Source organism: Geotrypetes seraphini, chromosome 4 (assembly GCF_902459505.1).
Source record: "Geotrypetes seraphini chromosome 4, aGeoSer1.1, whole genome shotgun sequence".
Classification (NCBI taxonomy): Eukaryota; Metazoa; Chordata; class Amphibia; order Gymnophiona; family Dermophiidae; genus Geotrypetes; species Geotrypetes seraphini.
The window spans coordinates 285,439,686-285,457,119 of record NC_047087.1 but is presented as its reverse complement, the minus strand read 5'-3'; the positions used below and the strand labels follow the sequence as shown (position 1 = coordinate 285,457,119).

Here is a 17,434-nt window from a genome sequence, read left to right as displayed (position 1 = left end):
CCTTCTTATCTATGTAGAGTTTGTAGGTGTAATGGGAAGCAGGTGGCAGAGACAGTGAACATGCTATGATGGTCTCATTGGCAACTGGCTCCGTGAAAAATCACTAGAGTTCAGGTTGTGGGTCTGAGCGTTCACTTAATAGCACTTTTGGAAGCCAGTTTGCTAGTGTAATTTTATTATATATTATATTTATTATTATCTATTTAAGGTGATCAGTGATAGAGCTGTTAGTTTATCACCACTGGGTAATTTGAATCTCCCTAGTATATAGTGTCGTAGTAGCATAGGAAAATGTTCATAGTCTGTGAAAGAGAAACAGAAATGCAGCCTCGGCCACTCACATGAATCCAGACTCTGGCTCAGCATGGCACATTCCACCGTTTTCACAGGGATTACTGGCGCAGGCATTGACGGGAATTTCACAGTCTCTGCCCTAAGAGAAATAGAAGAATGAGGGGGGAATTCATCAGTGGGCACTAAGTGATTTAGTGGGCGCTAACCACTAAGATGCCTATACTGGGTGTCTTAGGGCTAGATTCACTAAAGCCCCCTTACCTGTCCAATCTGGTTCCGATCCGTGGCCGAGTCCTGACGGGCGACCAATTTGCTAAAGGCTCCCCATGCAAATGACTTAATCGGACACATGCCCACAAACGATCCCACAGATCACTGAAGACCGATCGTGACGCACGTGCAGACCATTATTGATAGCTGTACATGCGATGCGTGCATGCGCCGCTCTCCTGCACAAGCGAGGTAAAAAAAAAAAAAAATGGTGGCGGAGGGGTGGCGAAGTAATGGCAGGCGAAGGCGGACATGATCGAGGGCTGAGCCGGGCCCGATCTCATATCCCGACAGCACTCGCTGCAACATCTTTTAAAAAAGCCGAGGGGGGGGGGGGGAACTGTCCAGCTTATCTGTGGAGCAGTTAGACTACGGAACAGAACACGAAACCCACCCCGACTCTCCTGCTCTCTGCTGCCCTCCCTGCAGTGCGGGCCGTGGTTTTAACCTGCGGGTTAGGGCGGCAGAGAGCAGGGGAGTCGGGGCGGCACTTTTCCGCACAGACGCAAAGGTTTACAACATAAAAAGGCCCTTTAAATGTGAGCCCTGGCCCCTTTACCCCTGTGCCCTGAGTACCCCTCAAGTTAGTAGGCAAACCAACTAGTTTTAGCGGACGGAGAGGCGGGCTTGCTGCTTGAACACACGAGACAGGCAGGGCAGCAGAGAGCAGGGTTTTTTCAGGGCTGCAGGGCTGGTATTTCAGGACGGGAGATAGCAAGAAAGGACGTGAGCGACTGGTCCTCAGCAGTCGCTTGGTTTTGGATCGGCCAGCCCAGTCGGTGTGCCCAAAAAACGTTAGCGAATTGCTGCCTTCCTAGATTTGCATGCCATTTCCCTCATTTGCAGGCACGGATCGGATTGGGTGCGGATAGGATCGGCCAGGTTAGTGAATCGGGTCGGGGTCGCAAACCGATCGGTACACGATTGGTTTGCTTTAGTGAATCTAACCCTTAGTGTTTAGAATTCCCCCTTAAATATATGAACGAATAATAGGACTTATAAAGGTAAAATAAGGAATTCTGCACACAGATTGGCTGAAGTGGATTTCCAGCCTCCTAAATCTAGAGGCGCAATGACCAACATGTCTGCACGGCTGCAAACCTAGTAACAGTCATTGATAGCAGATAAAGACCTGAAAGGTCCATCCAGTCTGCCCAGCAGGTACTTTTTTTGCACATCAGGTTTGTACCAGTAGTTAAAGCAAAATCAAATGCACAATGTATCTTTGATTATTGCCTAGGGAATAAGTACCTGCAGAGATCTGCCTTTTCTTTTTCTGCAGAGACTTTTTTCACTTGAACATGTGAAAGATAATATAAAGGGCAAGTAGGTGCCTATTTCAAGTTGATTTTACAAAGACTCATAGGAGGCCTTTTACTAAAATGTGCTAAAATATGGGCTTACAGCATTTTAATGTAGGACTTTCCTGCAAATTAAGGCCATAGTTAAAGCACAAGTATTTAAGGAGTTGTTTTTGTTTTTTGGGGGGGGGGTTGGTTGATATCAAACTAATTTTTCATTAATGCAAAGACATTGCAAAAAACTAGTGTGAGAGCACTCACCAGCCTCTTATTTAGGAAGCACTAAGGCCCTGATTCTGCAAAGTGCTCCTGATTGTAGGCAGCTGTAGGCATCCTAAAGCTGTCTAATCAGCCAAGGCAGGCCACCTATATTGAAGGCGCCTCCAGGGAGCCTAGAGAAGCCCGCAAGCCCACCTAAGGCTAGGCGGTAGTCTTAAGCGAACCTAGGCGGCCCTACGCGTCTCCCTAGCAGAACGGGAGACGCTTACAATGTAGGCTAACAAAATGCTGGCCTACATGATAAGTAGACGTGGACGCTGTACCTAATTGCGGCAAGGATCTCCCTGCCGTGATTAGTATAGCGGCTGTGGCTAAGGCCGCAAAAGTCTCCCCTCCCCCCAGCGATCGCGGCAGGAGGGTGCCCAACCCCTCCTGTCGACCCTCCCAACGATTGCGGCAGGAGGGTACCCAACCCCTCCTTTCGACCCCCCCCCCCAACGGCTCCCCCCTAAGATCACCGGCAGGAGGATGCCCAACCCTTCCTGCCGACCTCCCCAATGGTCCCCCTTAAGATCGCCGGTAGGAGGGTGCCCAACCCCTCCTGCCAGACCCCCCCCCAGTGAACACCACCACCCCGGAACCACCCCTTGACCTTACCAGCAAGTTGGACTGGACGGCTCTTCGCACGTCCGGCCAGCAAGCCCGCCTCTGTCCAAATGAGGCGGGCCCGCCCCTACCCTGCCCAACCCACAAGATCCTAGGACCTGATTGGTCCAGGTGCCTAAGGCCCCTCCCGCTATAGGAGGGGCCTTAGACACTTGCAACATGGCGTCTGCAACATGGACGTAGGTAACAGAATTGGGTTAACTTTGGGTGGGTATAGGCCCGATTCTGTATAGGACGCCCGGGATTGATGTCCTATACAGAATCCGGGCCTAAGTGCTCCCACGTTAATACCGCATTATCCAGTTAACACACACCAATCAGAACATTCTAACTGGATAACACTGGCATGCATGTGTCATGCCCTCCCCTGAAATAAAGGTTTGGAGCTTACCGACTGTGTGTAAGCATGCTAAAATGCCAAACAAAACTGTGAATGGACACCAACCACTGTAGTTTCACACCAGTTATAGAAGTGTAAGACTAACACCACTCCTTAAAAAACCTTCATTGAACCCTACCTACCCCTCCAACTACTGACCCATCTTCCACTTCCCCTTTTTATCCAAACTGCTTGAACGTGCCGTTCACCTGTGTTGTTTTGATTACTCTTGACCCACTCCAGTCAGGCTTTTGCCCCTGCACTCTACAGAAACTGCCCTTACCAAAGTCTCCAATGACCTGTTCCTAGCCAAATCCAAAGGCCCCTATTCTATCTTCATCCCTCTCGATCTATCTGCTGCTTTTGACACTGTAGACCACAACCTTCTTCTTGATATACTATCCTCATTGGATTCCAGGGCTCTGTACTTTCCTGGTTCTCTTCCGTCTCTCATATCACACCTTTAGTGTATGCGGTGGTGGATCCTCCTCCACGGCCATTGTGCTATCAGTCAGGGTTACCCAGGGCTCTATCTTGTGACCTCGTCTTTTCACCATCTATACTTATTCCCTTAGTGCTCCGATCTCCTCCCATGGCTTTCAATATCACCTCTATGATGATGACTCCCAGATTTTACCTTTCTACATTGGAAATCTCTCCAGATATTCAGACCCGAATTCCAGCCTGCCTGTCTGACATCACTGCCTGGATGTCCTACCGCCATTATAACTGAACATGGCCAAGACTGATCTATTTATCCCTCCCACCCAAACCCACCTCTCCTCTCCCTATACTCTCTGTCTCAGTGGATAATGCTATCAACCTCCCTGTTTAGTCAGCTCGCAACCTCAGGGTCTTATTTGACTCCTCTCTATCCTTCTCTGCACTTATCCAACAGACTGCTAAATTCGGTCATTTCTTTCTCTATAACATCACCAAAATCTGACCTGTCCTTTCCGAGCACACCACCAGAACCCTTATCCATACTCTTAACACCTCTCACCTTGACTACTGTACATCACTTGCTTCGCAGTGGCCTTCCACTTAACCATATCTCTCCCCTTCAATCCGTTCAAAATTCTGCTGCATGACATATTCTGCCAGAGTCGCTATGCCCACATCACCCCTCTCCTCAAGTCACTTCATTGGCTCCCCATCCATATCCTCATACCGTTCAAACTCCTCTTACTAATCTGCAAGTGCATTTACTCTGCAGCTCCTCAATATCTCTCTTATCTCTCCCTACATGCCTCCCCGGGAACTCTGTTCACCAGGCAAGTCTCTCTTAACTTTACCCTTCGCCTCTACTGCCAACTCTAGACTATATCCCTTCTCTCTTGCTGGACCATAGGCCTGTAACAAACTGCCTGAGTCAGTACATCAAGCTCCATGCCTTGCAGTTTTATTTTATTTTATTATTCTTTATTCGTTTTTGACATCAAATACAGAGTGCAAACATATGAACAATCAAGTGATATAACATACTGCACTCTATTCCAACAAATAATATAAAGCTGTTTAACCCCTGCCCAACCTAACCCTCCCCCCACCCCTCCAGGATGTATATAACAATCTTTCATGAATCAAAGGGAAATAATGTTAATAATATTAATAAGTAACATTCATAACTTGCAATAATTTGTTAACGGGCCCCAAATTTCCTTGAATTTGCTATGGTATCCCCTCTGCAAAGAATTAATGTTTTCAAACTTATAAATCTGGCATAATGATTCTCTCCAGAAACTATAATTTAAGTTATCCCAGCTTTTCCAATTTTTCATTATCAGCTGCACGGCTACTCCTGTCATGATGAGGAACAATTTATTCTGGTTTGCATTAATTGGTTTCTTAGGTAATAGTATCGTTCCAAACAATATTACATCATATGATAACGAAAGTGGAACTTCCAATATCGTAATAATTTGACCCCAAATGGATTTCCAGAATTTGAGTATCAGGGGACAATAATATAGCAAATGATCCAAAGTCCTTATATCAAGATGACAGTGCCAGCATCTATTAGACTTAGAACTATCTAACCTTTGTAGCCTAACAGGGGTCCAAAAAGATCTATGCAACAAGAAAAACCAAGTCTGTGTCATAGATGCTGATGCTATACATCTCATCCTCCAATTCCAAATTTGTGGCCATTGAGATGCAGAAATCTATACAGTTTTCAAATCCAGGCTAAGGGCCCACTTCTTCAAGGTTGGTTTTCACTCGCTTGCTATGTACTCACGTCTAAGAAACTCCCTAGCCCCCTCTACTCATCTTGTTCATCTGTTAATTAGATTGTAAGCTCTATGGAGCGGGGACTGTATCTTGTATGCCTTAATGTACAGCGCTATATACTTCTAGCAGCATTAAAGAAATGATACGTAGAAGTAGTAGTAACAAGTATGAACTTGCCTAGATCACCGGCTATAGTAAACCTGTGTATACTGTATTCCCCTAACACTGTGGCATGTGCCCTGGACTTTCTGTTTGGAACACCTTTACATAGTTCCCGTTTCCTCTGCGATGCAGCAGCACTGCTTTCGCGGTGGGCAGCTACCACTGGGTGTATGCACTTGCCAGACTCCTTACCTTGTAGCTTTCTGGGCAGATACATTTATAAAACTCGACTGGGTCATTTCGACAGATGGCTTGATTCCGACATGGGCTCGACAAGCAGGGATTACACTTTGCCTGAACACTCAAGCTTGGAGGACCTAGGAAGTGCAATTATTTCTAGGCGTCATTAATAAGTTCCATTATTATGCAAATCTGCTGATACTGATTTTAGTAGTCTAGCATTTCAAATGTGCATTTTTTTTTTTCTGTTTCTAGAATAGAAAGATTGCAGGCAGTTAGGCTTTCTTCCCATTAAGACAAAGTAGGTGAAATCTGTTTGTACTGCAGGTTCCTCATATGTATTCTAGCATTTTGGCATCTACTGTGCAAAACTGTGAATATGGCAAAAAGATACAATTAAATCATTTATACCCCACTATTGTCAACAAATAGTTCATAGTGGATTACATACAAAGAAATAGATTATTTAAACTAAGATATACATAAGTAACAAGACATTATCCCATTATTAACTACTAAGATTAAATTTCTGAAACAAACAAAATGTAAACTGTTTCTTTAAAATGGTAAGAGTGGCTGTTTCTGACTGGTTAAATAGCGCTGAATGTCAGGGGCATAATGGCCACACATTTAAAAGTGGATTTTACAGGCACTTTCCTTACTACTCACTAGCAGTATCATGGAAGACCTGGAATTGATTCCCAAGCTCAGTTTATGCTCCTCAAGTTGGCTAATATCCCCATCCTCTGAACAAGGGTCCCAGCCATTGCTAACGATCAACCTATAAGGACTAGACTCGGTGCATGAGTACCATTTTCCAGAGAAAGTTGTGGTATGACAGGGATCTCAAAGTCCCTCCTTGAGGGCTGCAATCCAGTCGGGTTTTCAGGATTTCCCCAATGAATATGCATTGAAAGCAGTGCATGCACATAGATCTCATGCATATTCATTGGGGAAATCCTGAAAACCTGACTGGATTGCGGCCCTCAAGGAGGGACTTTGAGACCCCCTACGTATGTTGACCCTGGCAGAGTTGTACTACACCCTAGGTCAGAGGTCTCAAACTCAAACCCTTTGCAGGGCCACATTTTGGATTTGTAGGTACTTGAAGGGCCGCAGAAAAAAATAGTTAATGTCTTATTAAAGAAATGACAATTTTGCATGAGGTAAAACTCTGTATAGTTTATAAATCTTTCCTTTTGGCTAAGTCTTAATAATAATATTGTCATTTATAGCCAAAGAGACATATGATCAAGAAAACTGTTTTATTTTACTTTTGTGATTATGATAATGTAATGTAATGTAATTTATTTCTTATATACCGCTATATCCTTTAGGTTCTAAGCGGTTTGAAGAAAATATACATTAAGATTATAAATGAGAAGTAAGAAGGTACTTAAAAAATTCCCTTACTGTCCCGAAGGCTCACAATCTAACTAAAGTACCTGAAAATTAATAAAGAAGAGAAAATAAAGATGGTTGAAAAAAGAAAAATTCTATGTGAACTTATAGGATGGAAATTAAACTGACAGTGAAGAACTGTATGAAAAATACATATGGAATGCAGTTAGAGAGGGTAGGTTACAATCTATTTATGGTATTTGTTTAATTGGAAGGTGTTAAGGTGGGTAATTTGGGGGAAGGTTATCTGAAGGTAGGTGAATCTTCTGGAGGTAAAAGAGGAGGGGTTAAGATATTTGGATGAATTTTTTGAAAAGCAGGGTTTTGATTTCTTTTCTGAATGTTTTGAGGTTGTCTGATATTGTCATAAGATTGGAGATGGAATGGTTGATTTTTGCTGCTTGTGTTGCCAGAAGGTTGTCAAACATTTTCTTGCGTTGTGTGCCTTTGAGTGGGGGGAAGGCGAAAGGGTTCGAGGTTCTTCTGTGTCTTGAGGTGGAGATTTGGTTTAAGCGGTTATTTAGATAGGAGGGGGAAGAGCCGTGTAATGCTTTGAATATCAGGCAGTAGAATTTGAATTGGATTCGTGCTTGTATGGGTAGCCAGTGAGAGTCTAAGAAGGCAGTTGTTATGTGATCATATTTTTTGAGTGAGTAGATCAATCTGAGGGCGGTGTTTTGTATGGTCTGGAGTTGTTTTATCATAGTGGCTGGACAAGGAAGATATAGGGAGTTGCAATAATCCAGCAGACCTAAGACTAGGGATTGGACGATTAGTCTAAATTGTGCTTGGTCAAAGAATTTTCTGATTTTGCGGAGATTTCTCATGGTTAAAAAAGCTTTCTGGGTTGTTTTGTTGATCTGGGGCTGCATTGTGCAACATCTGTCTATCGTAACTCCTAGGAGTTTTAATTCGGGTTGTATTGGGTATTTGGTATTTTTGATTTTCAGTTCAGTGATGGTAGGAGTTTGGGCTTTTTCGAGCAAAAGGAATTTTGTTTTTTCAGAATTTAGTTTTAGTTTGTGATCCATCATCCATTTTTCTACTGTGTCTAAGGTTGTTTCTAGCTTTGTTGTGGTGGTGGTCTCTGATGGGTCGAATGGGAGGATTATGGTGATGTCATCAGCATAGCTGAAAGATGTGACATCTAGGGTATCTAAAGTGGCTCCTAGGGAGGAGATAAAGAGGTTGAAGAGCGTAGGTGAGAGAGGTGATCCTTGTGGAACTCCGCAGGGATTTGTCCATGGTTCTGATTTGATATCATTGTATTTTACCCTGTAGGTTCTAGATTTGAGGAACCCCTGAAACCATTTGTAGACCTTGCCTGAGATTCCTATGGCGTCGAGAATTTGTAGTAATAAGGTGTGGTCAACTAGGTCAAATGCTGCGGAGAGGTCTAATTGTATTAATATCATTTTTTTTCCTTTACTGATGTGTTGTCGGGCTGTATCTAGTAATGTGATAAGTAGTGTTTCTGTACTATGGTTAGTTCGGAATCCTGATTGTGAGGGGTGGAGTAGGTTATGTTTTTCCAGATATTCGGTGAGGTATTGTGCCACTAGGCCTTCTATTATTTTAACGTACAATTGTATTGAAGCGATAGGTCTGTAGTTGGAGGGGCTATCTATTGGGCCTTTGTGATCCTTTATGATTGGAGTGATTAAGATCTCTCCTAGGTCCTGTGGGAATTGGCCTTCTGTCAATGTGGTTTGAATCCATAGCATGAAGTTGGTTTTGAATGTGGTGGAGGCGTTTGATAATATGTAGGTGGGGCAATTATTTAGGTCACTGAAAGCATGGCTGTATTTATTGTAGAGTCGGTTCATATCCGACCAGACTAGAATTGGGAAATCGGACCAGCTTCTGTCTGCTACGATGGCTTCGCTAGTTGATGGGTTTGTTGTTATCTTTTCTAGATGGGTGTGTGTGTTGATGAATGTAGATCTGATATTGGTGATCTTGTTTTTGAAATGGTCTGCTAGGTGGATGGCTGTTGGTGGGTGGATACCTTGGGTGGAGAGGTAAGGTTTGGTATCTGTGAGGTTCGTTACTAGATTAAATAGCTTTTTTGTGTCTGGGGTTTTTTTGCCTATCATATTGGAGTAGTAGGCTTTTCGTTTTTCCTTGAGTTTGGTTTTGTATTGATTAATTTGGTATCTCCATGCAGTTTTAGTGTGTTCTAAACTCTTGTTTTTTTTCCAGGCTCTTTCTAGTTGTCTGCAGAGCTTTTTAGATTGGAGAAGTTCGGCGTCGAACCATTTATCAGAAGGTCTGCATATTTTATAAATATGATAAATATACCGAGGGCCTCAAAACAGTACCTGGTGGGCCGCATGTGGCCCCCGGGCCGCGAGTTTGAGACCACTGCTCTAGGTGGATTGTCAGTGGTCCCCCAACCCTGTCCTGGAGGACCACCAGGCCAATCGGGTTTTCAGGCTAGCTCTAATGAATTTGCATATAATGGAAGTGACAGGCATGCAAATCTGCTCCATTCATATTCATTAGGGCTATCCTGAAAACCTGATTGCCCTGGTGGTCCTCCAGGACAGGGTTGGGGACCACTGGATTAAGTGATTGCCCTAGAGCAGTGTTTGTCAACTTGGTCCCAGAGTACCCCTTTGCCAGTCAAGTTTTCAGGATACCCACAATGAATATACATGAAAGAAATTTGCAGATAATGGAGGCAGTGCATGCATATTCATTGTGGATAATCTGAAAACCTGACTGGCAAGTTGACAAACACTGCCCTTGAGTGCCATAATTTGGGAGAGGGGAGAGGAAGAGGCATGGTGAAAATCTGCTGCAGGAAGAAGAAGACGACGACCAAGCAACTTACAACTTGAGGAGCCTGGGCTCACCTCTCTGCTATAGGATTTGGCAAGCCTAGGTGCAGCATAAGATCACAGCCTGAATGCAGGGAAGTGTGGAAGCTGCCCTCTAGCATACTAGCATAGCTGATTTAGTGTGAACTGGATGGTGACTCACATTCACCACTGCCTGCAGTGAAATCTCTTCTCTCTGATCCCTGCACAGTACCTGCAGAAGAACTGGCAAGGGATACATCTTACCTGCTACCGCTGCTGACTGGCATTTAATTTTGAAGTTGGAATGTTTGGGGTCAGTGATCCTTAGAGACTCTGGAGTAGAGAATGACACGGGGAAAACATTTATCACCGTTCCCGCCACATCTCCGTGAGCTCGTCCCCGTCCTGTCCCCGCGAGCTCAGTCCCTGTCCTGCAAACTGTCAGATCCCACCCGCACAAGCCTCGAGTAGTTATGATTTTATACTGAACTTATTTTATTAAAGTATAAAAAGAGACTATTCTGTACAATTGTCATTTTATAAACACAAATAATACAGGACCTTCAACCACAAGAGGTCATCCGCTGAAAATCAAAGGCGGGCAATTTCATGGCGACGCCAGGAAGTATTTTTTCACCGAAAGGGTAGTCGATCATTGGAATGAACTTCCATTGCAGGTGATTAACGCCAGCAGCGTGCTCGATTTTAAAAAGAAATGGGATATGTATGTGGGATCTCTAGCCGGGTGAAGTCTAGGGGTGGGTCATTAGCGTGGGCAGACTTGATGGGCTGCAGCCCTTTTCTGCCGTCATATTCTATGTTTCTATGTTTAAAACCCCTGTCTCCCCTCAAGTTTCAAGGTTATTTAAAAGTTTGATTTGATCACAATATCATAATCCAATGTGATTTACAAATAGTGATAAAATCAGGATAAGAGAAAAAAACAACACAACAAAAAACAAAAATCACACATCTGTTAAAAATTAAGACATATGTTTAAATACAATTCAAAAACAAAAATGAACAAGGGGTTAAAACTATAGGTTGGGAAAGAGTTACCCACTTAATTTTCCTTTAAAGAAGTTTTAGTCCGCTATATATCCCCTCCACTATTGTGAAAACTGAACAAACCAAATTACTATAGAATGCTACATAGAAAAATAAAGCTAACAGAATACTTCAGTCACACATGGCAGGAATAGTGTTTGGGGAGAGCAACTAGGGCAACTGCCCCCTGGTCAGAGAGAGAGCCCTAAGCCAGCTGGAAGCTAAAGAAGCACAGCCTGGTCTAATACCAGCTCTAGCAGGATACATATTTCAAATTTGAAATATTCTAATCACAAAATATAAAATAAATTTTTTTTTCTACCTTTTGTTGTCTGGTAATTTTATTCTTCAAATCATATTGGTCTCAGGCTTTGGTTTTGGGTTCCTTCTGTCTTCATCATGGCATGGCTGGCTCCTGAAGGTAAAATAGGCCCAAGAGGAGCTGGGGAGGAGACACGGCCACAATTTTTTTACCACAGGAGCAAGACTTTTCACTGCTTCCATGGGGGCGGTGAAAGGTCTTGTCCCCATTCCTGCGGTAAACCAATTGCAAATGTCCCCGTTACTGAGGTTTTACTGCGGTGACCACGGTTTACCGTGGTAAACGGTCCCTGTGTCATTCTCTACTCTGGAGCATGGCCCAGTTCCAACATTACAGGGAACTGGCAACAGACAGAGGAGGGGGTGAGTAAGGCAGCAGCATAAGAGGTGTTGTTTCTCTGACTCTTCCTGCTGGCCAGAAATTATCCCAAAAGGCAGAAGAGGAGGAAGAGAAAGCTGATTGGACAGGGTCTGGGGGGGCGAGATGGGAAGGGCTAGTTCTGAATGATTTGGAAGCACAAAAGGAAGCAGGAAGAAAATAAGGGGCACAACTGAAATAAATCTGTATTGTACAGAACCCTAAAGTTCTGAGGTAACTTTGTGGCATACATTTTGACAGATTCAAACACTATTTACCTGATTAAGTACTGATTTGCTGCCACATACTTAACGGTGTCGTTAACGTACAGTTAGTTATGTGTGTAACTTAATATGATAATTATCTGCTAATTGGCATTTGCAATGAATTATTGACTATAATTGATGTTATTTGGCACTAATTATCAGTTATGCATGTAACTGCGCTTAATTGGGATTCTAGGAATTGCATAAAATCCAAAGAGGATGCAAGATGAGCATGGACTGGGAGGGCATGGGTGGGTCAGGGGCATGCCAAGAACTAGAACACGCATGTTTTAGTATGCTAACAGTTATGTACCTGGCAGCAATTAAGCACAAACATTTACATCAGCCATTTAGTTGGAGTAAACACTTGCAATTAAAGGGCTCCTTTTACAAAGCCCTGGTAGAGATACTGCCGTGGTAAATGCCCCAAAGCCCCCTAGGAACTGAATGAGCTTCGGTGCATTTACTGCAGCTTTGTAAAAGAGGCCCAAAGTTAGGTGCATAGCTGTTGACTTACATTAGTATTCTATAATGGCAATTAAAATGCCACATAAGCCTAAAAATGAAAAAAAAAATTCTGTAGCCTTGGCCAGCAAGAAAACAAAATTTGCGCCGCCTGTGGAGATCAATTAAATCTTATCGTTAGCCGCCCTCCACCGGGGGATATAAAATAATGGTGAAAAAGATAAGAAAGAAGAATGCTTCACCTTGGCATTCAAACTTCTTGGCAGGTGTGGTAAGAAGCAGCTTTCCGTCCATGTCACTGGGCCCAGCACAGCGGGCAATGCCAGGTTCCTTGTACCCTGTTTTGACCCATCCTGAAAGCCAGCGCAAGTTACAGTCACAGTACAGAGGGTTGGCGCCAATCGCCCTGAGAAATTGTAGAGGATAAAAGAAAGAAAAAAAGAAAATCAGGCAAGAAAGAGGCCCACCTTCAGTTTTTTTCAAATGTAAGCAAACGCAGACTTGTGGTTTCAGTTTACCGTGTGGTTATTTCTATGGCTTGATTTTGGACCTGTATTGAAACCGATACACAACCAGCTTCTAACACATGATCAAAGAACTTTCAGGCTACTGCACAAACAACGCAATCGAATGTACAAGATGCAGGCAAAGTTTATTAAAACCAACAAACAATTTGTTGCGTACAAATAGACCACTTGGTACAGAATATGGGACCCAACATGGTCCGTGTTTCGATCAACATGTCTTCCTCAGGGGTCCCATGAACCGGTGGTATCAAAGGACATGCAACAAATTTGCTGCATGTGGGGGCTCTCCCATTCCCCTCTATGGTTCTCCCCCTCCTCTCTTTAACCCAGCAGCCGGCTCAGCCCAGATAGAAGAATACAAGATCCTGCAGCGGCTCAACACAGATAAAGCAGCTTTATCTACACTACTATAGAACTCAACTCCCTCCTGCAGCCGCGACCCCCCACTTCGCTGAACCGACCTGACTCCCCCCCCCCGCCAGGACCTCCCTCCCTGTATTTTAATAAAAATCAGCAGGAGGGATGCCCACTCCCTCGCTGAACCAACCCCCCCTTCTGTCAGAACCCCCTGCCAGGACACCCCTCCCCCACTCACTCCATGCACTTTACAAAAAATCAGCAGGAGGGATGCCCACTTCCTCTTGCTACCAGATTGCCCCCCAGCCCCCATGAACCATCCCCCACACCCCCAAACCATCCCGTACCTCTACATAAAGCAGACAGCAGGAGAGATGCCCAGTCCCTCCTGCTCTCAGGCCCACCATTCCACAATGGAAGGCCTTCCCCTTCCCGATGCATCCTCGGATACACAGGGAGGGGCCTAAGGCCCTGATTGGCTGAGACGCCTATGGCCCAGGAGAGGGGCCTTATGCGTCTGAGCCAATCTGGTCCTTAGGCTCCCTTCCTGGTGCATCACAGGACACACTAGGAGGAGCCTAAGGCCTTGATTGACTCATTTGCCCAAAGCCCCTCGCCTGGAAGGGGCCTATGGCCTGATTGTCTCAGATGCATAAGGCCCCTCCTTGAGTGTCTGAGCCAATCAGGGTCTTAGGCTCCTCCTAATGTATCCCATGATGCACCGGGAAGGGGACCTAAGGCTCAGATTGGTTCAGATGTTCCCAGTGTATCCCATGATACACTGGGAAGGGGAAAGGCCTGCGAGTAGGAGGGACTGGGCGTCCCTCCTGCTGTCTGCTTTACATAGAGATACGGGGTGGTTCAGGGGTGTGTGGGCATCCCTCCTGCCAATATTTTTGTAAAGTATGGGGAGGGGGGGTTCATGGCTGGGGGGGTAGGGCTGGTTCAGCTCAGTGTAGGGGGGGTTGTAGCAGCAATGAACATCTCTCCTGTCTCTATTTATGTTCTGGGGGTTATCGGGGGGGGGGGGGGAAAGCTCAACTTTTTGTTTTAATTGGGCAGATATTGTGTGTCTAACATCTGTGCCATTAAAAGAAAAAAGCATTGAACAGCTGAGTGGCAGGAGGCTGCTTTGGGGTTTCCCCTGCTACTCAGCTGTTCAGGCTTCCCCAAACCAGCACTGCAAATGAGTGAGGGTGGGATTAAGACTGCCCTCCGCAAAACTCATTAGCAGAACTATCAGTAATCAGCACCATTTGGTATTTGTCTGGGTTACAGACTGTGGGCTAGATTCATTAAGCAAACGATTGTGTACCGATTGGTTTGCAAGCCCTTTGCGACCCGATTTCCCTCCTACCTGATTTACTAAGGAAGTCCCTGATTGGCTCAGGCGCCTCAGGCCCTGCCCAAGGGGGGAGGAACCCAAGGCATCTGAGCCAATCAGAACCTTATGCTCCTCCCTGTGCATCACATGATGCACTGGGGTGGGACTTAAGGCTCAGGCAGATGTGTCGCTGGACCCCTCCTGGTCCAAACTTGGAGGTATGGGGGTGGCGGTCCGAGGATGCCAGGTCGGGGGTGGTCCAGGCTGGGCCGGTCGGGGGGGGAGGCCTACGGAGCAGGAGGGACTGAGCACCCCTCCTGCTCCCAACTTTTAGGTATGGACGGTGTTGGGCTGTGCCAGGAGTGGGCCATGCTGTACAGAGGGTGGGCTGTGACGGTCACAGGAGGAAGGCTTATGGAGCAGGAGGAACTGAGCACCCATCCTGCTCCCAACTTTTAAGTACGAGGGTGTCGGGTCGGGCCGGGCAGGCCGGGCCGGTTGGGAGGCTTTTTTTTCATAGGCCTGATATTTTGCTGCTTCTCCTGTCACTAGTGTCAGGTTCTGTGCATGATCCAGGATCGCTCTTTAGTGATCCGTGCAGTGGGTGGGAGGCATGCCAACGATTGTCACCATTTGCATGCAGGCCTTTTGTGAATTCATCTGCCTGCATGCAGACAGAATTGGGGGTTAGTGAATCTAGCCCTAAATGGTGTGTGGAAACCCTTCAGTTGAGCAGTCTTTAAGCGCCAAAAGGTCCAAAAGCTTTGAATTAACATAACATAATAGAGCAGCTGGATATCATCTGTGAAAAAAAAGAGACCAAAATCACATGAGTGGGGTAATTAGGTAGGTGTGAGTTAATTAGTTGGGGAATGGGTTGGTAGATGGATGAAAATGCTAGTGGGTAGTTGAGCAAGATGGGCAGTCCCAAGGCACAATCCTCTGGCTCAGTGTTTTTGGGGCAAAGTCTCTGTGGCTTGGAGCCCCCAAGCTGTACCCAGGAGTCTCCATCAGTTAAAAGACACAAAAGTAAGAAATATTTAGATCATACGCTTGCCTATCAAGCAGCATATCACGACAGAGATTTTCGTAACTTATTACTTACATCTTCTTCTTATGAACAATCCAGAAAATAGCTGAAAACTATCCTTTTCTCACAATCTCTGACCTAAAACTTCCCACTGTATCTTTTTGATAAATTTTTGGAAACAACATAGAACTTATGGTTATGCGGTCTAGAAATTCGGTGTTATGTTATGTTAAGTTAACTTTTTTTAATGTATGAATTAGAAAATACATGTTAAATAGTGCAGAAGGTTACTCATGTTTTCTTTTTTTTTTTTAAATTCTTTATTCATTTTCAAACTTACAATAAGTGTGATAATATCTCCAAACAAATTAACAATAAATATATCGCTTAATAATCATCAATGGTACAAATGATATGCTCACGTTTTCTTACGCTGGTCGTAAATGCATGAGCTAAATCTTTTTTTTTTTTAATCAAGCCCCAATTCTTTGGAATGCTCTTCCTTTTTATTTGCAGGAAGATCATTTTTTAACTTGTTTTCGAAAATAGCTTAAGACATGTTTATTTCGGCAGGCCTTTCCAGGTTCACCCTTAGAATTGATTATTTAGAGATTTATTTTTTTAATATGAGTTGGGTTTCTGTGCATTTAGGTGAGCTGTTGCTGGGGACTTTCCTATGTAGTATATGAAGTTCTTTTCCAGTATGTGATTTTATTTAAAATTGTAAACCGTTAAGTTTGCGGTGTATCAAATTGAATAAATCTGTAGTTTATTTCTAGAATGTCTCAATGATTTGCATACACATCAACCCACTAGAGGGCGCTCTGTGGCCATCAATCTTGTTGTTGACAGGAAAAAGGGAGGTGATATTTATTTATTACACTTTCCTGATCACTTTTTTGAAAGAGTAGCACCAAAGATAGTGTACAGCTTATTAAATATCTACAAGCAAACATGGACATAGAGATATAATGATTCTTAGTTATACAGGCCTTACAGATAGCAGTACTATGTGATAAATAAAATCCTCCATACAAAGACTCCATCCTGCAACATAGAATATATATATCATAAGACAAGAAGCCAGTAAAATAGAACATAACTCATGTTATTTGCTATCCCAGATATATACTGTAGATATAGATGTAGAAACAGTATATAGAAACTTATGTATAAGTCCTGTAGGAAATGAGATGCTTCCTAACTTACATAGCCATATGGTGACCTCTTTATATAACATCAGTGCCAAATGTCAGAAAGGCAACTAGTACAACTGAAGTGTGACAGGAAAAAAAGGGAAAAACTGTGCAGAATGCAGGTCATCCAGTGGTCCTCGTATATCTGACAGGGAAAGGAGAGATATAGCTGCAGGAGGAAACAGTATCTCAGGAGAGATTCTTGCCATCCTTTAAGGAGAAGGGGATTCACTATATATAAAATCAGCAAGAGTCCCAGGAAGCTATCTGTTGGGCCTAAAAATGAATGAACAAGAAGCATTCTCTGTCAAGTTCCTCCACCACTTTGAAAAGCACCCTAGACTGACTGCACGCGTTTATTTTTCCGAGAAGAAAGCTCTCTTGACACTTCCTATTATAAAACAATACTAATTGATTGCTTTCCCTCAGGCTCTTAGTCATACCTCTACTCAGCTCCAGTTTACATAAAGCCTGTCTACTATCTTCTAAAGTATCATCAAACCAGTATTAAAACATGGCTGACCAAAGCTGAGACAGAAGAAATCTCTGGAGGAGTAGTACTCAAACCTGTTCTGGGGAGCCACCAGCCAGTCAGGTGTTCAGGATAACCCTAATGAATATACATGAGAAAGATT

At 44.1% G+C, this 17,434-nt stretch overlaps 1 protein-coding gene across 3 annotated transcripts in view; it reads right to left on the bottom strand.

Annotated features, from left to right (window-relative positions):
* The window catches only part of SLIT1 (slit guidance ligand 1), a 606,757-nt gene that overhangs the window by 87,980 nt on the left and 501,343 nt on the right, over positions 1-17,434 (bottom strand). For all 3 annotated transcript variants that reach the window (XM_033941251.1, XM_033941252.1, XM_033941253.1), the window contains 3 exons: positions 12,608-12,771; positions 5,716-5,840; positions 342-433 (listed from right to left, as the gene is read on the bottom strand). In XM_033941251.1, the coding sequence (XP_033797142.1) occupies positions 342-433; positions 5,716-5,840; positions 12,608-12,771 (381 nt within the window). The remainder of the gene's footprint in view (positions 1-341; positions 434-5,715; positions 5,841-12,607; positions 12,772-17,434) is intronic.